The 26104-nt window shown below is 43.2% G+C and overlaps 1 protein-coding gene across 1 annotated transcript in view; it reads left to right on the forward strand.

Annotated features, from left to right (window-relative positions):
- Window positions 1-6643: 6643 nt before the first annotated feature.
- Window positions 6644-26104, forward strand: part of LOC106611138 (protein phosphatase 1 regulatory subunit 21) — a 52817-nt gene continuing 33356 nt past the window's right edge. Inside the window, exons 1-13 of the mRNA XM_045724875.1 lie at window positions 6644-7115; window positions 8078-8146; window positions 10386-10532; window positions 10820-10924; window positions 11150-11314; window positions 11413-11471; window positions 12430-12524; window positions 14301-14353; window positions 14501-14650; window positions 15102-15292; window positions 15388-15524; window positions 22632-22724; window positions 24081-24208. Coding sequence (XP_045580831.1) covers window positions 7062-7115; window positions 8078-8146; window positions 10386-10532; window positions 10820-10924; window positions 11150-11314; window positions 11413-11471; window positions 12430-12524; window positions 14301-14353; window positions 14501-14650; window positions 15102-15292; window positions 15388-15524; window positions 22632-22724; window positions 24081-24208 — 1446 coding nt within the window. The 5' untranslated portion in view covers window positions 6644-7061. The remainder of the gene's footprint in view (window positions 7116-8077; window positions 8147-10385; window positions 10533-10819; window positions 10925-11149; window positions 11315-11412; window positions 11472-12429; window positions 12525-14300; window positions 14354-14500; window positions 14651-15101; window positions 15293-15387; window positions 15525-22631; window positions 22725-24080; window positions 24209-26104) is intronic.

Consider the following 26104-nt stretch of genomic DNA (forward strand, 5'->3'; position numbering starts at 1 on the left):
ATTGTGGAGACTAACACCAGGGGCTGAGGATTTTTCTAGAGTAGTGGCCAATTCGTTAATGTAAATATTGAAGAGTGCAGGGCTCAGATTGCAACCCTGGCGAAGGCCCCGCCCCTGGTTAAAGAATTCTGTTATTTTCTTACCAATTTTAATGCTGCACGTATTGCCAGTATACATTGATTTAATTATGTCATATGTTTTACCCCCTACACCACTTTCAAATGCTTTTTGGAAGTCGATAAAGCAAGCGTATATTTTGGTATTATTTTGGTGGACATGTTTATCTATCAGGGTGTGTAGGGTGTAAATATGATTGTCACGAATCCCACCGAAGGTGGCTCCCCTGCCTGCTCGGGCGGCGCTCGGCGGTCGTCGTCACCGACCTACTAGCCGCCGCTGATCCCTTTTTCCTTTTCGTTTGGTATGTCTTATTGTTTGCACCTGTTCCTCATTTGGTCTTTTGATTTTGGTTATTTAAGCCTGGTTAGCCCGCCCAGTGTTGTGCGGGATTATTTTAGCGTCAGGTTGTGTTTTTGTAGTTGGATGTGCTGGCGATTTACTACTGTAATATTGTATGCATGCTGTGCACCTGTTTTGGGCACTTGGCATTTTTTCCACGCCGTTTGTGTTGGCGTCGATCGTGTTGTGTTTTTATTTAAATAAACACAAAGTTCCGTACCTCTGCTCTATGCGCCTGACTCCTACCACCACTCCTAGCAACCGTCTGACAATGATCAGTTGTGTGATGTTTTGGTATAAATCCAATTTAGCTTTTACTCAAGACATTGTGCTTATTAAGGAAGTTTAGAACTCTTACATTGTTAATACTACAGAAAACCTTCCCCAGGTTACTGTTCACACAAATGTCTCTGTAATTGTTAGGGTCAAATTTGTCTCCGTTCTTAAAGATTGGGGTTATGAGTCCTTGATTCCAGATGTCAGGGAAATAACCTACACTCAGGATCAAATTAAACTGTTTTAATACAGCCAATTGAAATTTTGCACTAGTGAGTTTAAGCATCTCATTTAGGATACCATCAGGTCCGCATGCTTTTTAAATTTGAGAGCCTGAAGTTTCTTATAGAGCTCCTGGTCAGTAATTGGGGAGTCCAATGGATTTTGATTGTCCTTTATAGCTTTTTCTAATCCATTCAACTTCTCATGAATTTGGCGTTGTTCTGTGTTTGTGTCAATTTGAACGGTGTTGTAGAGTGTTTTAAAATGGGTTGTCCATATGTCACCATTTTGTATTGCTAATTCCTCTTGTTTAGATTTTTTTTGTTTTTTTTCCAATTTTGCCAGAAGTTGTTTGTGTTTATGGACTCCTCAATTAGTGTCAGCTGCTTGCTGTTGTACTGTGCTTTTTTGGTTCTGAGTGTACGTTTATAGAATTTTAAAGTCTCACAGTAATGAAAGCGTAATTCACCATTATTTGGGTCTCTGTGCTTTTGGTTGGATAGTGTTCTAAGTTTTTTCCTTCGAATTTTACAATCTGCATCAAACCAGTTGTCATCTGTTTTTTTTTTAATCAATTTCAATTGTGCTTCTTTTGCCGTTTGCCTGAATATATAGTTGATGTTTTGTACTGCTAGATTGATGCCTTCTTTACTGTGAGTGAATGTGGTATCCAGAAAGTTATCTAAGAGTGTTTGGATATTTTGGTTCCAGGTTGCTTTCTGGTATTCTTCTGTGCTGTTTTGGGCCCATCTGTATGAATTTCTGATGTTGTACAGCTTACTGGGCTGTGAATGTGTGGTTGTTTCCATGTCTGTTCTTTTGAGGAACTACGTAATTTGGCTGTGATCAGACAGAGGTGTTAGTGACTTGACAGTGAATGAGCTGAGAGAGAAAGGGTCAATGTCTGTGATCATATAGTCTACTGTACTGTGAGTACATTTCCCTGGGCCTGGAAATGGCACGTCTCTTCCTCAAGGGTGGGGAAGATCTCCTCTGAGTAATATGGGGATTCTGAGGGGGGGATATATATTGCGCAAAGGAACACATATTTTTCTGTCAGTACAAGTTCTTTTTTCAGTTTTAACCAAATGTGATATTTGCCCATTTTGAGGGGATATATTAGATGTTGTACTTCGGATTTGTACCAAATGATCAGTCCTCCAGAGTCTCTGCCTCTATTGACAGAGCTGTGTTTCTGTGATGGCACAGTTACCTCTCTGTAGCCTGTGGGACAGTGAGTGACAATGGCAGCCTTACACCATGTCTCCTGCAGAATGATGACATCAACATCTTTAAGATTTTTGTTGAACTCCAGTGCTAAACTCTTCAGTCCAAAGGTTGATGAGTTTAGTCCCTGAATGTTCCACATGCTAACTGATAGGGATTTCATGTTGCAAAAAGAAAGAATAGCAGTCAGAAACACAGTAACTATTAACTAATAAGTTGTTAAGAGTGAGATAAACAGGATAACAGCTAAAAAAAATTCTGTTATATATATAAAAATATTCCTATTCATTGAACAAGTAAATTCTAGTACAGTGTGTGTGTGTGTGTGTGTGTGTGTGTGTGTGTGTGTGTGTGTGTGTGTGTGTGTGTGTGTGTGTGTGTGTGTGTGTGTGTGTGTGTGTGTGTGTTGTGTGTGTGTGTGTGTGTGTGTGTGTATGCGTCCGTGTGTGTTTAGTGCAGTTTAGTGCAGATGTATTGGAGGAGCTGTTTAATCTCACTTAATCCTACAGGGTTCTCCTGTCCTCTGACAACCTCTGCGTGCGTAGCTGCGCTGGTCCTGCTGTTGTCATGCTGCCCTGTGGAGTGGAGGAGGGCCAGTTCTGGGCCATGGGGCTTCCTATTTGGTCTGGTAGAGGTGGTGATCTGGTGCGGGGTAGTAGGCTGGGCCCGGTCCGGTCTGGATAAGCCAATGGAAGTGGTGATGCTCTGGTGGTGGGTGGGGCCTGTGGGGTGCACTGGGTCTGGTGTGGCGTTGAAGGGGCCTGGGGCTCCTTGGTGGTGCAGTGATCTGGTAGGGGTCTCTGGGTGGTCCTCTGTCCAGTGCGGCATGGGGTGTTTGTCTACCAAGTGCCACGTCCTTTAGAGACTTGGCAAACATCCCTACTGTCTGCTTCCTCAGGTGGGAGTGGTCGTGCAGATGCTCTGGGGTGATTGTTGGGTGGTGAGCAACGTGTACGTTCGGGAGTAGGCCACGCCCTCTGGTGATGTCAGCATTGACTTTCTGAATGGTACGGGGACGAAAGTCTTTGTGGGGCAGCAGAGTGGAGATGGTGATGTGGGAGTTGGGGAACCGCTCAGAGGCCCTCTCTGCTACTCTGTTGACCAGGCTGCCTACTCTCTCCTGCTCCTCTCGCAGGTTGTTGGTGCCGGTGTGAATGATGATGTGGCCTGGTGTGCCAAAGTCAGGCTGGGACAGGATGTGGAGTGCATCCTGTGTTTTTGGGCACCATATTTTGCACACCTTGTGTTTGGGGAAGAGTTTATCTTCTTGGATGAATTTCCCATTTGAGTCAATGAGGATGGCCACCTCAGTGGGTTTTACCAGATTAGTGCGTTTACGGTCTGGGGCTGGAGTACACAGGGCCTGTGTACATGGAGGGGTGTGTGGGGGTGTGTCAGGGGGGCCAGAGCGCTTCTCTCTGTAGTAGGTGTCTCCATGTGAGCCTCCTTGTTGACTGGGGGTGTGGGTAAAATGTTGTCGTATGGGGGGGGATTGTGGGTAAAGGTGGGTCAGTGGGGTTGTTAGGGGTGGTGAGGGGCTGCAGCTTCTCTCTGGGAGTCTCTACAGTCTGTTCTCTGTGCTGTAGCACCCTCTTGATGACAGACAACTCCTTACCTCCTCAAGAGCTGTGGTAAGGCTCTCTCTCAGCTCCTGGACAGTTCTTCAGCTGGGTCCTGCCCTGGTTGATCTGGTCCTGTAGAAGCTCTGTGTCTGGGCTGGTGGTGGTGTAGCTGGGGGGCTGCTCCTTCAGCTCAGTAACCCATACCTCTAACACAGCCAGCCTGTCTCTCAACAGGCTGATGGTAGTGTGGTCTTGGCTCTGGTGGTTGTAGGCAGGCAGGGGGGAGGATAGCCCTGCTGTTGGAGTGCCTGAGGTGAGGGGAGAGGTCGGGGTGCTGTCCTTTTCTTTTTTTGCTTTCTGCTATCTTCGTTAGGGTGGGGAAGTCCTGCACAAAAGAGCTGAGTGCAGCCTCACTGCCCTGGACCATGATAGTGCCATTCTGGTACATGTTTACCGTCAGAAACCTGTTTTCCTGGTCCTTATCGCTGTCCTCAAAAATGTGGATTTGCCTTCCCTTGCAGATGCCTTTCTTTGTGGTATAGCTGAAATGCCTGGTTACAGCTGTATGCCAGGCAGTAGTGTGGTCTGTGTAAAATAACAGGTTTGTAACAATCCTGTTTTGTGAGCAGTCGGCAAACAAAGTTTCTGGGTTCTCCCTCAGAATTCTGTGTTTAAAATTGATTCTTCCCTTCTCTGATTTGATTTCTGCTGGGTATTCAAAAAAAGCAGGGAAAGTCTCTCAGCATCTGCTGCTGCTGTTGCTGCTAGCGCTGCCTCAGTGGCCATGTTGCTATGGTTACCACCAGTAAACAGTTAGAGCTAGACAGTAAACTAGCTGACATATTTGAATTTGAATTCTCTCTCTGTCCATTCACTCTCTCTTTCTCTCGCTCTGTCCCCCCTCTCTCTCTCTCAGTCCATTCTGTCTCTCTCTCTCTCTGTCCATTCTGTCTCTCTCTCTCTCTGTCCATTCTCTCTCTCTCTCTGACCATTCTCTCTCTCTCACTTTCTGTCCATTCACTCTCTCTGTCCATTTTCTCTCTCTGCCCATTCTCTCTCTCTCTCTCTCTCTCTGCCCATTCTCTCTCTCCCTTTGTCCATGTTCTCTGTCTCTGCATATTCTCTCTCTCTCTCTCTCTCTTTATCACCCTTTTTGAATACATCAACATCAACATGGAAGACAGCAATAAAAGCACCTTTCATTGTTTATGATCTAAGTTTGTGTGTGTGTGCGTGTTTCTATGTGAGTGTGTGTGTTAATGTGTATGTGAGTGTGTGTGCTTGCGCACACCCCCAGGTGATGAAGGTAGTCAACAACGCATTCAACACATTCACCAACACATTCACCCCTCAACACGGAGCCCCTCAAGGGTGTGTGGTTAGTCCCCTCCTGTACTCCCTGTTCACCCACTACTGGGTGGCTGTGCACGACTCAAACACTATCATTAAGTTTGTCGATGACACGATGGTGGTAGGCCTGATTACCGACGACGATGGGGCAGATTATAGGGAGGCGGTCAGAGTCAACAACAGCCTCTTCCTCAACATTAGCAAGACAAAAGAGCTCATCGTGGACTACAGGAAACGGAGGACCGAGCATGCCCCATTCATATCAACGGGGCTGTAGTGGAGTGGGTTGAGAGCTTCAAGATCCTCAGTGTCCACATCCCCTATCAGGGTCCACAGACATCGTCACAGTTGTGAAGCAGGCATGACAATGCCTCTTCCCGCTCAGGAAGATGAAAAGATTTGGCATGGGCCCTCAGATCCTCAAAAAGTTCTACAGATGCAACATTAAGAGCATCTTGACTGGCTGTATCACCGCTTGGTATGGCAACTGCTTGGCATCCGACCACAAGGCACTTCAGAGGGTAATCTGTTCAATCCAGTACATCACTGGGGCCGAGCTCCCTGCCATCCAGCACCTCTATACCAGGCGTCAGAGAAAGGCCCTAAAAACTGTCAAAGACTCAAGCCATCCAAGTCATAAACTGTTCTCTCTGCTACCGCACAGAGGTCCCTGAACAGCTTCTACCAGTAAGCCATAAAACTGCTAAATAGTTTGTTAAATTATTAAATAGTGTGTGTGTGTGAGAGACACAGAGAGAGAGAGAGAGAGAGAGAGAGAGAGCGAGAGAGAGAAATCCCTTTGAATTGAATTGGGAGGGAGAGAGATATATAGAGAGAGAGAGGGTGTGCGTGTCTGCTGCAAGCATGGGCCTCTCCTCATCTCCCCACTGACTGACTCAATTCAGTTCACTAGAAATCAGATTTAAACTGATTTAGGCTCCCATCCCCCTCTTCTATACTGCACAGCTCCTAGCAACCATGCCAAGCCAACAGTTACCAAGCAACCAGACAGAGCTGGAGCCACTGGCTCTACAGTGGTGTGTGTGTGTGTGTGTGTGAGAGAGAGAGAGAGAGAGAGAGAGAGAGAGAGAGAGAGAAGAGAGAGAGAGAGAGTGTGTGAGTGTTTGTGTCTGTGTGTGTGTGTGTGTGTGTGTGTGTGTGTGTGTGTGTGTGTGTGTGTGTGTGTGTGTGTGTGTGTGTGTGTGTGTGTGTGTGTGTGTGTGTGTGTGTGTGTGTGTTTGTGTGTGTGTGCGAGAGAGCGGGCGATAGAGGATAATTAAAATCTATCAATAAATGGGATTAGATTTTTTTTAAAACACTGCAGGGATTTCAAGGGACAAAGCCTGTCTCCAAAAGAGAAAGCATGGGACAACAGAACTTTCCACCTGCACACATAAAAATATACCTAGTTTTAAAAACGTGATTAATTTAACAAATCACACAGTGGTATGAAAGGTCATCGCTGACGTCAAAAGGGTCTTGTAGGTGTAGCTATCCTTCCAACCGCTAGAGGTGGTTGTTACCCAATGAATTTCCCCAAAAATGTTTGAACTTTGAACTTGGGAGGAGTCGCTAGTCACGGCGGTGTTTTACAGGTTTGCTGATGGGCGAAGAATTTGGACTGCATTTCAGGGAGGGCGAAGGCTGTCAGTCGTCATGGCCACTTCGAGAGCCTATTTTAGTGAGAGAGCCAATGCTAGTTCGTGAATGAACCTGCAAGAGGGGCTTTTCTGAGTTGTTTTGCTCGCGAGGTGACTAACGTTAGCTAGCTTAATAACATCCGGCTTTACATCTCAATAAGATGATTAACGTTAGGTAGCTAGCCACCCTTACCTACACTATACTGTTTTTCAGTCATCAACTATCATTTAACGTTAGACAAATATCGTTATTCATCTAGCTACTATACGTACTGTATTGGTTTTCTCTCTAGCGTTAGCTAGCGCTGTCTATTTTTCCAAAGCAATGGCTGCAGACCTGCAAGCAAAATACACCAAATTGGCCCAGGAGTATTCTAAGGTAAGTGGCTTCTTGTTGATCTATCTTTAGCCAAAGTTCTTGGCTATTTAATCTGATTGCTGAATCATTCCTGCTAACTAACGTTACCTAACATTGGTTTGGTTCAATATGTAACGTTAATGGATTGCAAGGAATGTAGCTAACGTTTGGTAGCTCTACTTATTGACAGACAGGAAATGAAGCCTGAACAGAAGCCACCCTATACGATTGGTTCTCAATCTTTTTCGGTTAGGGTACCACCAACTGCCCAGAAGTAACGTTACCCCCTTGTGCATTTTACCAGTGAGTCTTTTCTAGTATCCCCTGTGGATAGGCCAAGTACCCAAAGGGATCCTAGTACCCCTGGTTGTGAACCACTACTCTAAACAACACAATGTTATGCTTGGCTATGTTACACGGCCTGAGTAAAACATGGCCAGCCATGTAATTGAAACCCCCTGTCATGTTCCCTAACCATAGAAAATGGATTGGTAGCCATGTCAATAGTACCCATCCTAAAACCCTTTGTAGACATTATTACAATAAATGTCTTTTAACTAGTGACTAGATTTGGTTAATATAAAAACCATCCTCGTGACCACACTTTGTCAGCTGACAGGCAGTGGAGGGAATGCATGGTGTTTCCTGTCTGGCTGTTGTAAAATGACATACCCCCCTTCCTGTGGCCCATATCCGGTTATTTGGAAGAAGCGCTGACATTGTATGTTCCCATATATGTGGTGTGTAGTTGCCCAATAAGTAGCAACATTTATTCACCCAACCTTAGGAAATGTATGTGGAGTTCTATTGTTAAATAATCAAATATGGATGAAATCTCACATAAAATCCATAAAATAGCTATGTTGCTTTGCTTAGAAGCTGAAGGGCTGTGCTGTCAAATTGGCCATGTTGGTCTTTAGAGCTTTTGTACATTTGTGTGTTGCAGTAGACCTACATGTGTGTCTGTACTCATGTCTCCATAGCTCCGGGCCCAGAACCAAGTCTTGAAGAAGGGCGTGGTAGACGAGCAGGCTAGCTCCACCTCTCTGAAGGTACACAACCATTCAGAGCCCACTGGAATAGTTTTGCTCATCTCTCCCTTTCCCCTCAGAAATCCTGGTTGAAGGATTTCTGAGGGGGAAATAAGGTGGAATGGGACCCTCCAACCAGGATTTGATTAACAACAAAAAAACAGGGAATTTTGATGACTTGAAAGTCCTTGTATGCATTCAGTAGGGCTGTGGCACTCATGTTGTCAGCCAGTTATTGTCATGCAAATGTATGCCGGTCTCACGCAAATTAGCATTGCCAGACCTCCATCATACAAGCTGCTGATGCGCCTTTTTGAACATCTACATTTTAAAAAGTATAATAAATCCATTTAATATAAATCCATTATTTTAGTCAGATCTAAAGAAATATTATGATAGGAAGAAAATATATTTTCAAAGAACCAAATGAGTTGGCCTACTGTATGTTCTCTGGCTATGTGCCATGTCATAGGCTGTAGGCTTGTTCATGTTGTAGAAAAGATATGTTTAAAAGTCTCATGCCATTATTTTATATTATAGGATTTTATTGTAAGAATAATATATACTGAACAAAAATATAAACGCAACATGTAAAGTGTTGGTCCCATTTTTCATAGGCAAATTTGGTGCATAAATTGGTTTATATCCCTGTTAGTGAGCATTTCTCCTTTGCCAAAATAATCCATCCACCTGACAGGTGTGGCATATCAAGAAGCTTTTTAAACAACATGATCATTACATTGGTGCATCTGTGCTGGGCACAATAAAAGCACATTCTAAAATGTGCAGTGTTATCACACAACACAATGACACAGATGACTCAAGTTTTGAATGAGTGTGCAATTGGCATGCTGACTGCAGCAATTTCCAACAGAGCTGTTGCCAGAGAATTGAATGGGTAGGCTACTTCGGTTTTATAGGGGAGCAGCTGAGAAATACATGTAGTAGCAGCTGGGATCCTCTTTTTAGTGGCAACCATCAACACTCTGCTTTCACACAGGACTGCATATAGAAATGTCTGGGCTGTTAAGGATACTTCACACAGGACTGCATATAGAAATGTCTGGGCTGATAAGGACACTTATTTCACTCTATGCATCCACCACTGTTTGAGGAGCATGCAGGCTCTCGCTGTGCGACAGGTGATATTCCGCCCAAACTCTGTATGCCATGGGCTCTTCAACCATGTTCCTGTATTTACCCAATGCTTGATTTGGGAAACCAAGTGAAATCTGTTTGGGATCATCGATAGTAACATGTTTTCACAATGAAACATATTTAAACTGTTGACAACCCCTATCTCTGCATGCTTGAGAAAGGAATGAAGGAGAACCACACACAGTGGGGAGATATTCTTTGTCCAAAGGTAATGTCTCAGCCTATTAATTATGAAAATATAGAAATGCCCTATTACTAGGCTATTCAAAAGGTAACCAGTCCATCCAGTATGAATAATAATGCAGTCCACACTCAAAGGTGATTACTAGAGTAAGTTTAATTTGAGTAGGGGCTAGACCAATCATGTACCAAAGACACCTTAAATCTAAAAATAAATAAAAATGTTCTGCTGTGTGTAATATGCGGTAGGCATATGCTTTGAATTAAATGCTTTGAATTAATCATCACCTTTAAAATTGCTGTCCATTGTGTTGTTTGGCTCTGAAACATTTACAACGAGCATGGAATTTATTTTGGGTAACAGACATATAGAACAAAATGTACAATGTGGACCCAGAGGATATGACTTGAAAGTATTAACTCAAATGCTTGTTTCCAAAGTGGTCCTTGATGGTAAAAACAACTTTCACTATGTTTTCCACTCAGTTTCAATCTGTGGAACTTCTTTCTTCAAATTGATCACAGTGAAGTTAACATGTAGCCTAACGGTGTGTTTTAAAAGCATAATACTGTTTTGATGATGTTTTTGAGGAGATTTTACTTGTTCTCAACTGACCTACCTGGTTAAATAAAGGTGGGGGAAAAAATGTGTCAGTGGTTAGAGGAACGATAGAGCCCTGAGTACCAGGTCATTAACGACCTGATGGTAGTTAGCAAGTTGGGTACTACTAATGCATGATACTACTATTGCATAGAGGAGATTACCGCGACTCAACGGTCACGTGGAATATGACTGCGGTCATGACGCATGATTGCCAGTGTGGCGATAATACGGTCACTGCAACAGCCCTAGCGTTCAGTCAATGTCATTGTATGTGTTGAGCCCTCACTGAGCGTCTGCTTCTCCACCCATATACTACAGGAGCAGGTGAAGCAGCGAGAGCAGAGCCTGAGGAAGGTGGAGCAGGAGATGGATAGTCTAACCTTCAGGAACCAGCAGTTGGCTAAGAGGGTAGAGCTGCTGCAGGAGGAACTGGCTGCCAGCGAAGCCAAGGGCAAGAAGAGCAAGGTAGAGACAGACACTGGTCCTCTTGCTCCATTGTTAAGGCATGGTGTTTGCAGCGGCAGGATAGTGGGTTTGATTCCTGGGATCATCCATACGTAAAACGTATGCACACATGACTGTAAGTTGCTTTGGATAAAGGCGCCTGCTAAAATGGCATATATTAGACAAGGAATAGGGTACACCCCACAATCAGACATGTCATTTGGGATGCAAAGTTTATTTGTCGATCAGTGATTCTCATCAGTTCGACTGCAATGTAGTGAATCTCAAAGGCACTTTCTCTCCACCAGAACAAAGGGGACTCCCCCTCCCAGCAGGGCTTGCAGCAGACCCAGAGTGTGTTTGATGAAGACCTGCAGAAGAAGATCCAGGAGAACGAGAGGCTTCACATCCAGGTCTGTCTCTTGAGACATGGGAGTGTATGCTTGTATGGACAAGTGTATACCAAGAGACTACTGGTTTGAATATGTGTACATCATTATGTATTTGACGAGTTGATTTTGTGTTCTGTTCATGTCTATGGATGATGTTTTTATGATTCTTCTTATGATTCTTCTAAGGTAATGCCCAAATAAATATTTTATCCTTGGATGGTCAATGAAGTTATTTTCTGTTCTAAGTTCTATGAGGCTGATGAGCAGCACAGGCAGCAGGAGTCTCAGCTAAAGGTCCGGTTGGAGGAGCTGGAGAGAGACCATGAACAGCACCAGGCCACAGTGGACGGACTCACCTCCAAATACATGGACACTATCGAGAGGCTGCAGAGTGCCAAGGCCAGACTAGAGGTGAAATGGAGGGAGAATAATTGAAGGAGGATGAGAAGGGCTAAACTCATGAATTTGTTATTGATGTACATCATGATGCCATTTGCTGTGTCCTACAGGTGAAATCTCAGACTCTGGAGAGGGAAACTAATGAGTGCAGAGTTCAGACAGAGGAATGGTAAAACCCTTATATTTCTATAGTAGAGGACTTAAAATGAAGCAATAATGAGGGTTAGAATAATGCATATGTGGGTTGTTGTGAATGGGGTCGCATTTAGTATGGTCACTGAGCGGTCGTTGACTATTTCTCCTTCCCTCTCCTCTCCCCCTCCTCTCCCCTCCCTCCATCCTCTTCTCTCTCAATTCAATGTCAATTTAAGGGCTTTATTGGCATGGAAACATATCTTAACATTGCCAAAGCAAGTGAAGTAGATAATATACAAAAGTTAAAGAAACAATAAAAATTAACAGTAAACATTACAATCACAGAAGTTCCAAAAGAATAAAGACGTTACAAATGTCATGTGTATATATACAGTGTTGTAATGATGTGCAAATAGTAAAAAAGGGAAAATAAATAAACAAATATGGGTTGTATTTACAATGCTGTTTGTTCTTCACTGATTGCCCTTTTCTTGTGGCAACGGGTCACAAATATTGCTGCTGTGATGGCACACTGTGGTATTTCACCCAGTAGATATGGGAGTATATCAAAATTGGGATTGTTTTCAAATTCTTTGTGGATCTGTGTAATCTGAGGGAAATATGTGTCTCTAATATGGTCATACATTTGGCAGGAGGTTAGGAAGTGCAGCTCAGTTTCCACCTCATTTTGTGGGCAGTGTGCACATTTGTGGGCAGTGTGCACATCTTCTCTTGAGAGCCAGGTCTGCCTACGGTGGCCTTTCAATAGCAAGACTATGCTCACTGAGTCTGTACATAGTCAAAGCTTTCCTTAAGGTTGGGTCAGTCACAGTGGTCAGGTATTCTGCCACTGTACTCTCTGTTTAGGGCCAAATAGCATTCCAGTTTGCTCAGTTTTTTTTTGTTATTTCTTTTCAATGTGTCAAGTAATTATCTTTCTGTTTTCTCATAATTTGGTTGGGTCTAATTGTGTTGCTGTCCTCTCTCTCTAGTCAACAGCAGTTGAGGAAGTGTCAGTCAGAGCTCAACATACAGGTGAAACAGAGCAGTTGTCTCATCCAGGAGAAAGTGCCCTTCAATGACACCAGTGAGTACTAGGTCACTATGCAACATTTCACTGACTCCTGATCATGTTCATTAGGAACCAAGTGGAAGACAACAGGCTGAAACAGTGAGGGACTACCTGGATGGGTCCAATAAGAACTGCTCATTTGTTGTTTTCTGTTGCGGTGTGTGCTCTAATGAACACAACCTTGTTGAAACATCACTGATTGTGAATTATTTGAGAGCACATGTACGTGTATATACTACTAATGTTAGTGAATTACATATCTTGTTGAATAATGCCATATTACACTTAAAGACATGCTCCGAAATGTTGGCGACTAAGTATTTTTTTTTAAACCTCCCGCTTTGAGCTGGATTTGTCAATGTGTAGTTCATACATGCGTAATCTATACTGAACAAAAAATATAGACGCAACAATTTCAACAGTTTGCTGCGTTAGAGTTCACATAAGGAACTCAGTCCTTTGAAATAAATTAGTTAGGCCCTAATCTATGGCATTCACATGACTGGGTGGGGGCTCAGCCATGGGTGGGCCTGGTAGGACATAGGCCCATCCACTTGGGAGCCAGGCCTACCCACTGGGGAGTATGGCACAGCCAATTAGAATGGGTTTTTCCCCACAAAAGGGTTTTATTACAGACAGAAATACTCCTCAGTTTCATCAGCTGTCTGGGTGGATGGTCTCAGATGATCCCGCTGGTGAAGAAGCCGGATGTGGAGGTTTTGGGCTGGCGTGGTTACACGTGTTCTGCAGTTGTGAGGCCGGTTGGACGTAGTGCCAAATTCTCTAAAACGACCGTGGAGCTGGCTTATGGTAGAGAATTGAACATTAAATTCTCTGGCAACAGCTCTGATGGACATTCCTGCTGTCAGCATGCCAATTGCACGCTTCCTCAAGACATCTGGTGTTTATATGACAAAACTGCACATTTTACAGTGTTGTCCCCAGCACAAGGTGCGCCTGTGTAACAATCATGCTGTTTAATCAGCTTCTTGATATGCTACACCTGTCAGGTGGATGGATTATCTTGGCAAAGGTGAAATGCTCTCAAACAGAGAATTTGAGAGAAATAAGCTTTCTGTGCGTATGGACAATTTCTGGAATCTTTTATTTAAGCTCATGAAACATGGGACCAACACTTTACATGTTGCGTTTATATTTTTGTTCAGTATCTGAGCAGAATTACTGTCTAACCTCAGTTAACCTTTAAATCCCTAGTTTGAAAGCGACTGTTAACTGGAAGATGTGCAGCGTCATTTTCACTACATTTTCCCCACGTGGACTAGCCCCCTAGCAATTCGATTTCTAGCCGATGAGCTTCAGCCCCTCGCCATTTTGAGTGACAACTAGCAAGATGCACACACAGCAGAGAGAGAGCAATGACGTGGTGCAAATCTGTTCATGTGACGAAGTACACCATTTTCTGGGACCATTTTTGGCTCGTGAGCGCTACTTCCAGAACTAAAAAGTATCCAAAAGTACTGGAGAATCTCTTTAACATCTATCTCACTGATGCTGTAGGAAGAGGCACACTGAAGCACTGCCTAATGCGTCATGCTATGACACAGAGGCTATGTTCAAGTCCAACGCTAGAGCCCTGTTCTCCTCTCTGCTCAGTGTCCTGGTTAGATGGAAGATGGCTTACTTAGTCCTTATAAAAATGCTATATGAAGTACAGTGCTATGACATGCCATCATTCGGTGCATTAAACTGCTGTAAGTCAGAAAGTAAATCATTTCAACTTTTTTGTCACCCTGAAATCTCTCCTTTAAATTTCCCTCCCTTTTTCTCCAGAATTCAGTGACTTCAACAGCCTCAATGTTCCACCACACAACAGAAGACACCAGGTGAGAGGAAGCCCTATAGTAATATCCAGTATTATTCAATTCTGTCCTTGCATTTTATAGAACAGTTGGTGCTCGAACCTCCATTGTCAGCGTGAATATGTGGTCCAGAGTTTTGGTAGTAATCTCTCTCTATGTCCTCTCCTCCAGTTGAAGGCCCGAGACGTGGCTGGTCAGGCCCTAGGCTTCGTCCAGGAACTAGTGGCGGCTCTGTTAAACTTCCACTCCTACACAGAGCAGAGGGTGCACATCTACCCCCTGGATTCCTCTATCGAACCCATCTCACCACTCAACCAGAAGGTGAGGACACACACAATATCTCCGCCCCGACATCCTTTAAAGGGACCAACAGCAGTTAGTACATACATTTTTGGATATACCTATTGGTTCTTGCTTAGTTCAACTGTCGTACCCCATCAGAACCCAGAGTATAAGCTTGTTTACTCAAATGTTTGTAAACAAACACTACATAGCCTCAGAACATGATTAAAACTATAACGTTGATATCATGGATGACCAGTCCTTGCATCTGTAGCTCTGTCTATGAATTTGAGTTGTTACCTTTCTCCAGACCCTCCCTCAGCTTTTTACCCAATTAGGGGCGGGGAGAAAGCTTTGTTTATACTGCTGATTTGCTGCTTTAAACATATTACATGTTAAAATGTTTAGTCCTTTAGCAGATGTTCTTATCCAAAATGACTTACAATATGTGCTTTTGTCTGAAGTAGGTAAGATGTTCTCTTCTCCCCAGTTCTCCCAGTATCTACATGAGAATGCAGCCTATGTGCGCCCCCTGGAGGAAGGACTAGTGCAACTACACCAGAGCATCACAGAGGACACAGTAACAGTACTGGAGACTGTGGGGAAACTGAAGGACTTTGCTGATCATTTCACATCCTACACCCACTATCTGCAGAAGATTCTACCATACCAGCTCAAAAGGTCAGTACTCATTACATTGTGTGTGTGTGTGTGTATTTACATCTAACGGAGTGGGTGGGTATTTTCCTCCTCATCCTCCTCTATTCTCCCCCCAGTCTGGAGGAAGAGTGCAGGGCTTCTTTGTGTACCTCCTCTCTCATCTCTAAGAACCAGGAGCTGCAGAGTGGCATGAAGAGAATCACGTCAGTGTTCGACAAACTACACAGCTACATCATCCTACTGACCTTACCTAGTGAGTTGTATCATTCTACTGGCCTTACATAGTGAATTATACCATCCCATTGGCCTTACCTAGGGAGTTACAGTGTCTTCAGAAAGGATTCACACCCCTTGATTTATTCCACATTTTGTTGTGTTACAGGCTGAATTTAAAATGGATTACATTTAGATTTCTTGTCACTGGCCTACACACACTACCCCGTAATGTCAAAGTGGAATTATGTTTTTAAACAGTTTTATAAATTAATTAAAAATGAAAAGCTGAAATGTGAGTCAATAAGTATTCAAGCTAGAGTTCGACCGATTATGATTTTTCAACAACGATACCGATTTCGACTATTGGAAGACCCCCCCAAAAAATGTAACCATTTTTTAAATATATATTTGTAATAATGACAATTACAACAATGCTGAATGAACTTATTTTACCTTAATATAATACATCAATAAAATCAATTTAGTCTCATAAATAATGAAACATGTTCAATTTGATTTAAATAATGCAAAACAAAGTGTTGGAGAAGAAAGTAAAAGTGCAATATGTGCCATGTAAAAAAAGCTCATGTTTAAGTTCCTTGCTCAGAACATATGAAAGCTGCTGGTTCTTTTTAACATGAGTCTTCAATATTCCCAGGTAAGAAGTTTTAGGTTGTAGTTAATATAGGACTATTTCTCTCTATACGATTTGTATTTCATATACCTTTGACTATTGGATGTTCTTATAGGTACTTTAGTATTGCCAGCCTAATCTCGGGAGTTGATTGGCTTGAAGTAATAAACAGCTCAATGTTTGAAGCACAGCGAAGAGCTGCTGGCAAATGCACGAAAGTGCTGTTTGAATGAATGCTTACGAGCCTGCTGCTGCCTACCACCGCTCAGTCAGACTGCTCTATCAAATCATAGACTTAATTATAATATAATAACACACAGAAATACAAGCCTCAGGTCATTAATATGGTCAAATTCGGAAACTATCATTTCGAAAACAAAACATTTATTATTTCAGTGAAATACGGAACCGTTCTGTATTTTATCTAACGGGTGGCATCCCTAAGTCTAAATATTGCTGTTACGTTGCACAACCTTCAATGTTATGTCATAATTATGTACACTTCTGGCAAATTTAATTACCGTCTTTGTTAGGAAGAAATGGTCTTCACACAGTTCGCAACGAGCCAGGCGGCCCAAACTGCTGCATATACCCTGACTCTGTTTGCAAGAGAAGTGACACAATTTCCCTAGTTAAAATAAATTCATGTTAGCAGGCAATATTAACTAAATATGAAGGTTTAAAAATATATACTTGTGTATTGATTTTATAGAAAGGCATTGATGTTTATGGTTAGGTACACATTGGTGCAACGACAGCGATTTTTTTCGCGAATGCGCTTGTTAAATCACCCGTTTGGCGAAGTAGGCTATGATTCAATGACAAATTAACAGGCACCGCATCGATTATATGCAACGCAGGACAAGCTAGATAAACTAGATATATCATCAACCATGTGTAGTTAACTAGTGATTATGTTAAGATTGATAGTTTTTTATAAGATACGTTTAATGCTAGCTAGCACCTTACCTTGGCTCCATGCTGCACTCGCATAACAGGTAGTCAGCCTGCCACGCAGTCTCCTCGTGGAGTGCAATGTAATCAGCCATAATCAGTGTCCAAAAATGCCGATTACTGATTGTTATGAAAACTTCAAATCGGCCCAAATGAATTGGTCGACCTCTAATTCAAGCCCTTTGTTATGGCAAGTCTAAATAAGTTACGGAGTAAACGTTTACTTAACAAATCACTTAATATGTTGCATGGACTCCCTCTGTGTGCAATAGTAATTCAAAAAATCATGTTAAAAACTATTATCTCATCTCTGTATCCCACACATACAATTATTTGTAAGGTCCCTCAGTCGAGCAGTGAATTTGTAACACAGATTCAACCACAAAGACTAGGTAGGTTCTCCAATGCCTCGCAAAGAAGGGCACCTATTGGTAGATGGGTTAAAAAAAATAAAGAGCAGACATTGAATATCCCTTTGATAATGATGAAGTTATTAATTACACTTTAGATGGAGTATCAGTACACCCAGTCACTACAAGGATACAGGCATCCTTCATAACTCAGCTCACAACACCATTATCCCAGAAGCCCTAGACCCACTCCAATTTGCATACCGCACCAACAGATCCACAGATGATGCAATCTCTTGCACTACACTCCACACTGCCCTTTCACACCTGGACAAAAGGAACACCTACGTGAGAATGCTTTTCATTGACTACAGCTCAGCGTTCAACACCATAGTGCCCTCAAAGCTCATCAATAAGCTAAGGACCCTGGGACTAAACACCTCCCTCTCCAACTGGATACAGGACTTCCTGACGGGCCACCCCCAGGTGGTAAAGGGAGGTAACAACACAGCCGCCACGCTGATCCTCAACACGGGCCCCTCAGTGGTGCGTTCTCAGTCATCTTCCTGTACTCCCTGTTCACTCATGACTGCAAGGCCAGGCACGACTCCAACACCATCATTAAGTTTCTGATGACACAACAGTGGTAGGCCTGCTCACTGACAACGATGAGACAGCCTATAGGGAGGTCAGAGAACTGGTCATGTGGTGCCTGGACAACAACCTCTCCCTCAACGTGATCAAGACAAAGGAGATGATCGTGGACTACAGGAAAAGAAGGACCGATCATGCCCCCATTCTCATCGACGGGGCTGTAGTGGAGCAGGTTAAGAGCTTCAAGTTCCTTGGTGTCCACATCACCAACAAACTAACATGATCCAAGCACACCAAGACAGTCGTGAAGAGGGCACGACAAAACCTATTCCCCCTCAGGAGACTGAAAAGAATTGGCTTGGGTCCGGAGATCCTCAAAAGGTTCTACAGCTGCAACATCGAGAGCATCCTGACTGGTTGCATCACTGCCTGGAATGGCAACTGCTCGGCTTCCGACCGCAAGGCACTACAGAGGGTAGTGAGTACGGCTCAGTACATCACCGGGGCCAAGCTTCCAGCCATGCAGGACCTCTATACCAGGGGGTGTCACAGGAAGACCCTAAAAATGGTCAGCATCCAGCCACCCTAATCATAGACTGTTCTCTCTGCTTCCGCATGGCAAGCGGTAAACAGCTTCTACCCCCAAGCCATAAGACTCCTGAACATCTAATCAAATGGCAACCAGGTCTATTTGCATAGCCCCCCCCCCCCACCCTCTTCTACGCTGCTGCTTCTCTCTGTTATTACCTATGCATAGTCACTTTAATAACTCTACGTACATATTACCTCAGTTACTTCGACTCCGGTGCCCCCTGCACATTGACTCTGTACCGGTACCCCCATGTATATAGCCCCGCTATTGTTATGTACTGCTGCTCTTTAATTATTTGTTATTCTTATTGCTTACTTTTTTTGTATTTTCTTAACTGCATTGTTGGTTAAGGGCTTGTAAGTAAGCGTTTCACTAAAGGTCTACACCTGTTGTATTTGGCGCACATGACATAACACTTGATTTGATTAAATTAATTGTTTTCCTCAGTCTACAAACAATGCCCCATAATGACAAAGTGAAAACAGGTTTTCAGACATTTTTGCAAATGTATTAATAAAAGCTGAAATACCTTGTTTACGAAAGTATTCAGACCCTTTGCTATGAGACTTGAAATTGAGCTCAGGTGCATCATGTTTCCATTGATCATCCTTGAAATGTTTCTATAACTTGATTGTAGTCTACCTGTGGTAAATTCAATTGATTGGACATGATTTAGAAAGGCACACACCTGTCTATAGAAGGTCCCACAGTTGACAGTGCATATTGTTGGGTTCGGTTCCTTGTTCCTTGTCAATCATTGGCTTATTGGTGAAATCAGCAGTCAGACAATATCTTTAAGTAAATAAATCAAACCTTTTATTAATGCAATTGCAGACAGAAGTTGACAACGGTAACACAGCACCTATGTTTCAAAGTAAGTTTTGCAAAATAAAACAGGTCAAAGTTGCTTTAATATGCTTGCAGTCAACCCCTAGTTATGTAACTGCCTATGTCAACACCTTCTACTCATGAGACCAAGCCGATGCATATACAGTTATACAAACTTGCAGGAGAAAACAGTCCAAGCCCTGACTTGTCTCATCTATTAACTCCCCTGTATCTATGTATCTCTTAGCCTTGAGGTGCTTTCTCACAGACACCCTGTTTTGACTGCAATGGCTCACACATCTGCTCAGACCGTTTCTTATAAGAGGCAGAGACTAGAAAATTAACTGTGGAACAGTATTAAACCTTATAATGCATATATTGCTAATCTGTGGTCCAGGACCCTGTAAATGTAGTGGGGGAGGGTCTTATAGCACTTCCCTTTCTATTAATACAACATAAGCATAATCATTTATTACAATATAGCAATCATTTGGTGCAGCCCCTATCATGACCCAAAGGTGACCCCCATCAATATCAGAGCAAAAACCAAGCCATGGGGTTGAAGGAATTGTCCATAGTGCTCCGAGACGACAGGATTGTGTTGAAGATACAAACATTTCTGCATCATTGAAGGACCCCAAGAACACAGTGGCTTCCATCATTCATAAATGGAAGAAGTTTGGAACCACCAAGACTCTTCCTAGAGCTGGCTGCCCGGCTAAACTGAGCAATCGGGGGAGAAGGACCTGTCACTCTGACAGAGCTCTAGAGTTCCTCTGTGGAAATGGGAGTACCTTCCATAAGGACAACCATCTCTGCAGTACTCCACCAATCAGGCCTTAATGGTAGTGGCCAGACGGAAGCCACTCCTGAGTAAAAGGTACATGACAACCTGCTTGGAGTTTGCCAAAAGACACCTAAACTCTCTCAGACCATGAGAAACAAGATTCTCTGGTTTGATGAAACCAATATTGAACTCTTTGGCCTGAATGCCAAGCGTCACGGCTGCAGGAAACCTGGCACCATCCCTACGGTGAAGCATGGTGGCAGCATCATGCTGTGTAATGTTTTTCAGCAGCAGGGACTGGGAGACTAGTCAGGATCAAGGGAAAGATTAACAGAGCAAAGTACAGAGATCCTTGATGAAAACCTGCTCCAGAGGGCTCAGGACCCCAGACTGGGTGAAGGTCCACCTTTCAACAGAACAACGACGCTAAGCACACAGCCAAGACAACACAGCAGTGGCTTCGGGACAAGTCTCTGAATGTCCTTGAGTGGCCCAGTCTGCCCGGACTTGAACCCGATCGAACATCTCTGGAGTGACCTGAAAATAGCTGGCCGCAACGCTCCCCATCCAACCTGACATCTTGAGAGGTTCTGCAGAGAAGAATGTGAGAAACACCCCAAATACAGGTGTGCCAAGCTTGTAGTGTCATTCTCAAGAAGACTCGAGGCTGTAATCGCTGCCAAAGGTGCTTCAACAAAGTACTGAGTAAGGGGTCTGAATGTAAATGTGATTATATATTTACAGTTGAAGTCGGAAGTTTACATACACTTAGGTTGGAGTCATTAACTTGTTTTTCAACCACTCCACAAATTTCTTGTTAACAAACTATAGTTTTGGCAAGTCGATTAGGACATCTACTTTGTGCATGACACAAGTAATTTTTCCAACAATTGTTTACAGACAGATTGTCACTTATAATTCACTGTATCCCACTGTATCCAGTGGGTCAGAAGTTTACATACACTAAGTTGACTGTGCCTTTTAAACAGCTTGGAAATTTCCCAAAAATGATGTAATGGCTTTAGAAGCTTCTGATAGGCTAATTGACATTTGAGTCAATTGGAGGTGTACCTGTGGCTGTATTTCAAGACCTACCTTCAAGCTCAGTGCCTCTTTGCTTGACATCATGGGGAAATCAAAATAAATCAGCCAAGACCTCAGGAAAAAGCCTAAAAATGGCTTAAGGACAGCAAAGTCAAGGTATTGGAGTGGCCATCACAAAGCCCTGACCTCAATCCTATAGAACATTTGTGGGCAGATCTGAAAAAACGTGTGCGAGCAAGGAGGCCTACAAACCTGACTCGGTTACATCAGCTCTGTCAGGAGGAATGGGCCAAAATTCAGCCAACTTATTGTGGGAAGCTTGTGGAAGGCTACCCAAAACGTTTGACCCAAGTTAAACAATTTAAAGGCAATGCTACCAAATACTAATTGAGTGTATGTAAACTTCTGACTCACTGGGAATGTGATGAAAGAAATAAAAGCTGAAATAAATCATTCTCTCTACTATTATTCTGACATTTCACATTCTGAAAATAAAGTGGTGATCCTAACTGACCTAAGACGGGGAATATTTACTAGGATTAAATGTCAGGAATTGTGAAACTGAGTTTAAATGTATTTGGCTAAGGTGTATGTAAACTTCCGACTTCAAATGTGAGTATTTGCAAAAATGTTTAAACCTGTTTTTGCTTTGCCATTATGGGGTGTTGTGTGTAGATTGATGAGGGGAAAAAACAATGTAATCCATTTTAGAATAAGGCTGTAACGCAACAAGGTGGACAAAGTGAATTTCCGAATGCACTGTATATCATCTTACTGGCCTTAAGAAGTGAGTAGGGTTGAACTGGAGGAAAATAATTTGCTGTGTCTTGTATACGATCTTGAATAATGTATTTGTAATGTATAGCCTTGATAACTAACCTGTTTGACAAACTGAGTAGCTACTGTCTGTAGGACGAGAAGGGGAAGATCCTTTCCTATTGAGTGATGGGGGACTAAAGGAGAGAGAGGATTCAGAAGGGTTGGGGTAAGGCAGCAGACTCATTTCAGTTTCCCTCTGACAAAGTAATGGTCTAGAGGAAGCTGGGCTGAGTTGGGGTAATTTCCTCTAGACCCTACTGGGTCTGATATTACAGTTTCAGGTTGGAAGTTGGGTATAGACGGTAGTTATTTTTATTTTATTTAACTAGGCAAGTCAGTTAAGAATTTGCTCTTATTTACAATGACGGCCAAACCCGGACGACGCTGGGTCAATTGTGCGCTGCCTTATGATACTCCCAATCACGGTCAGATGTACTACGTCCTGGATTCGAACCAGGTACTATAGTGACGCCTCTTGCACTGAGATGCAGTGGCTTAGACCGTTGCGCTACTCAGGAGTAATGTTTCAAATTGTTTTCCAGGTGTTCGACACGACGCCATGCCCCAGAGCAGTTCCTCTGCTGTCTTCACACAGCTGGCTGCCTGTCTACACAGTCTTCACGATGCCGTCAAAGGTGAATTATAACTTTTTTTTTACTATAAAATATGACTTCTAATTGGTGTTTTTGTAGACTAATGTTCAAGCCACTCCTTCCAAATCAAAGTTTATTGGTTGCGTACACAGTTAAGCAGATGTTATAATGGGTGCACCGAGATAGATAGCTATCTATCTTCAGAAATGTTCGATTGAGTTCAAGTCCGGTGTCTGGCTGGGTCCCTCAAGGACATTCAGAGACGTTTCCCAAAACCACTCCTACATTGTCTTGGCAGTGTGCTTAGGCTCGTTGTCCTGTTGGAAGGTGAACCTTCACCCCAGTCTGAGGTCCTGAGCCCTCTGGAGCACATTTTTGTCAAGGATCTCTCTGTACTTTGCTCTGTTCATCTTTGCCTCTATCCTGACTAGTCTCCCAGTCTCTGCTGATGCTGCTACTACCATGCTTCACCGTAGGGATGGTGCCAGGTTTTCTGCAGCCGTAACGCTTGGCATTCAGGGCAAATAGTTCAATCTTGGTTTCATCAAACCAGAGAATCTTATTTCTCATGGTCAGAGTCTTTAGGTGCCTTTTGGCAAACTCCAAGTGGGCCATCATGTGCCTTTTACTGATGAGTGGCTTCAATCTGGCCACTCTACCATAAAGGCCAGTTTGGTGGAGTGCTGCAGAGATGGTTGTCCTTCTGGAAGGTTCCCCCATCTCCGCAGAGGAACTCTGGGTTCTTGGTCATCTCCTTGACCAAGGCCCTTCTCCCCCGATTGCTCAGTTTGGCCAGACAGCCAGCTCCAGGAAGAGTCTTGGTAGTTCCAAACTTCTTCCATTTAAAAATGGGAGACAGTCAGTTCTTGGGGTCCTTCAATGCTGCAGAAATGTCTTGGTACCCTTCCCCAGATCTGTGCCTTGACACAATCCTGTCTCGGAGCTCAATTCCTTCGACCTCATGCCTTGGTTTTTGCACTGACATGCACTGTCAACTGTGGGACATTACGTAGACAGGTGTGTGCCTTTCCAAATCATGTCCAATCAATTGACTTTACCACAGGTGGACTCCAATCAAGTTATAGAAACATCTCAAGGATGATCAATAAAAACAGGATGCATCTGAGCTCAATTTCGAGTCTTATAGCAAAGGGTCTGAATACTTATGTATATAAGGTATTCTGTTTTATTAATTTTAATACATTTGCAAACATTAATAATAACCTGTTTTCGCATTGTCATTATGTGGTATTGTGTGTAGATTGCTGAGAATTGTATATTTATTTATTTTTAAATCCATTTTAGAATAAGGCTGTAACTCAAGGGGTCTGAATACTTTCCGAAGGCGCTGTGTGTTTAAGCTAAGTCTCTGGCTCTCTCTCTCTCTCCTCTATATAGAGATGTCTAAGCACTACAGCCAGAAGGCCGGTCTGGAACAGCAGTTGCCTACAGTCACTCAGAAGCTCTGCACCACTAATGAGTGTCTGCTGGCTTCCCTGGGCATGCTCACCAACAGCACCGACAAGGTAGGACCATGTACCACTATTCAGTTAGACCAGCGAGATGCTGGGTGTGCCCACCAACAGCACTGGCAAGTTAATACTTAGCAGATAGACAATGTTATCCAAACCAACTAACAGCACTGACAATAAGTGTCTGCTGGCATCACTGATCATCACTAGTTATCATAACCATGAAGTCATAAACCCTCCCTATTTCTAAAATGTGATTTTAAACCTAACCATAACCACACTGCTAACCTTATGCCTAACCTTAAAGCAATACTTCAGGATTTTGGCAATGAAGCCCTTTATCTTCTCCAGAGTCAGATGAACTCATGGATACCATTTCCATATCTCTGCGTGCATGATTTTGCCTGTGCTTAGCTCCGTTCTATTTATTTTTTTATCTTGAAAAACTCCCCAGTCCTTAACAATTACAAGCTTACCCATAACATGGTGCAGCCACCACTATGCTTGAAAATGTGGATTATGGTACTTGGTAATGTGTTATTGGATTTGCCCCAAACATACAACACTTGGTATTTAGGACAAAAAGTGAATTGCTTTGCCACATTTTAGGCAGTATTATTTTAGTGCCTTTGCAAACAAGATACTACTTCTGGAATATTTATATTATGTACAGGCTTCCTTTTTCACCAGCTCTATTAGGTTAGTATTGTGGTATAACTACAATGTGGATCCATCCTCAGTTTTCTCCTATCACAGCCATTGAACTCTGTTACTGTTTTAAAGTCATCATTGCCCTCATGGTGAAATCCCTGAGCGGTTTCCTTCCTCTCTGGCAACTGAGTTAGGAAGGACGCCTGTATCTTTGCAGTGACTGGGTGTATTGATACACCATCCAAAGTGTTATTATTAACTGTATGTACAGTGCTTTCGGAAAGTATTCTGACCCCTTGACTTTTTCCACATTTTGTTGTGTTGCAGCCTGAATTAAAAATGGATACAATTTAGATTTGTTTTACTGACCTACACACTACACCCCATAATGCCAAAGTGGAATTATGTTTTTAAACGTTACAAATAAATAAAAAATAAAAAGCTGGAATGTCTTGAGTCAATGAGTATTCAGACCCTTTGCTGTGAATCTTGAAATTGAGCTAAGCTGCATCCTGTTTCCATTGATCATCCTTGAGATGTTTCCACAACTTGATTGTAGTCCACCTGTGGTAAATTCAATTGATTGGACATGATTTGGAAAGGCACACACCTGTCTATATAAGGTCCCACAGTTGACAGTGCATGTCAGAGCAAAAACCAAGCCATGAGGTTGAAGGAATTGTCTGTTGAGCTCCGGGGCAGGATTGTGTCAAGGCACAGATCTGGGAAGGGTTCCAAAAAATGTCTGCAGCATTGAAGGTCCCCAAGAACACAGTGGCCTCCATCATTCTTAAATGGATTACGTTTGGAACCACCAAGACTCTTCCTAGAGCTGTCCTCCAGGCCAAACTGAGCAATTGGGGGAGAAGGGCCTTGGTTAGGGAGGTGACCAAGAACCCAATGGTCACTGACAGCTCTGGAATTCCTCTGTGGAGATGGCGGAACCTTTCAAAAGGACAACCATCTCTGCAGCACTCCACCAATCAGGCATTTATGGTAGTGGTCAAATGGAAGCCACTCCTCAGTAAAAGGCCCATGATAGCCCGTTTGGAGTTTGACAAAAAGCACCTAAAGGACTTTCAAACCATGAGAAACAAGATTCTCTGGTCTGAGGAAACCAAGACTGAACTCTTTGTCCTGAATGCCAAGCGTCAGGTCTGGAGGAAACCTGGCACCATCCCTACGGTGAAGTATGGTGGTGGCAGCATCATTCTGTGGGAATGTTTTTCAGCGGCAGGGAATGGGAGACTAGTCAGGATCAAGGGAAAGATGTACCGAGCAAATAACGGAGATCCTTGA

Source organism: Salmo salar, chromosome ssa01 (assembly GCF_905237065.1).
Source record: "Salmo salar chromosome ssa01, Ssal_v3.1, whole genome shotgun sequence".
Taxonomy (NCBI): Eukaryota; Metazoa; Chordata; class Actinopteri; order Salmoniformes; family Salmonidae; genus Salmo; species Salmo salar.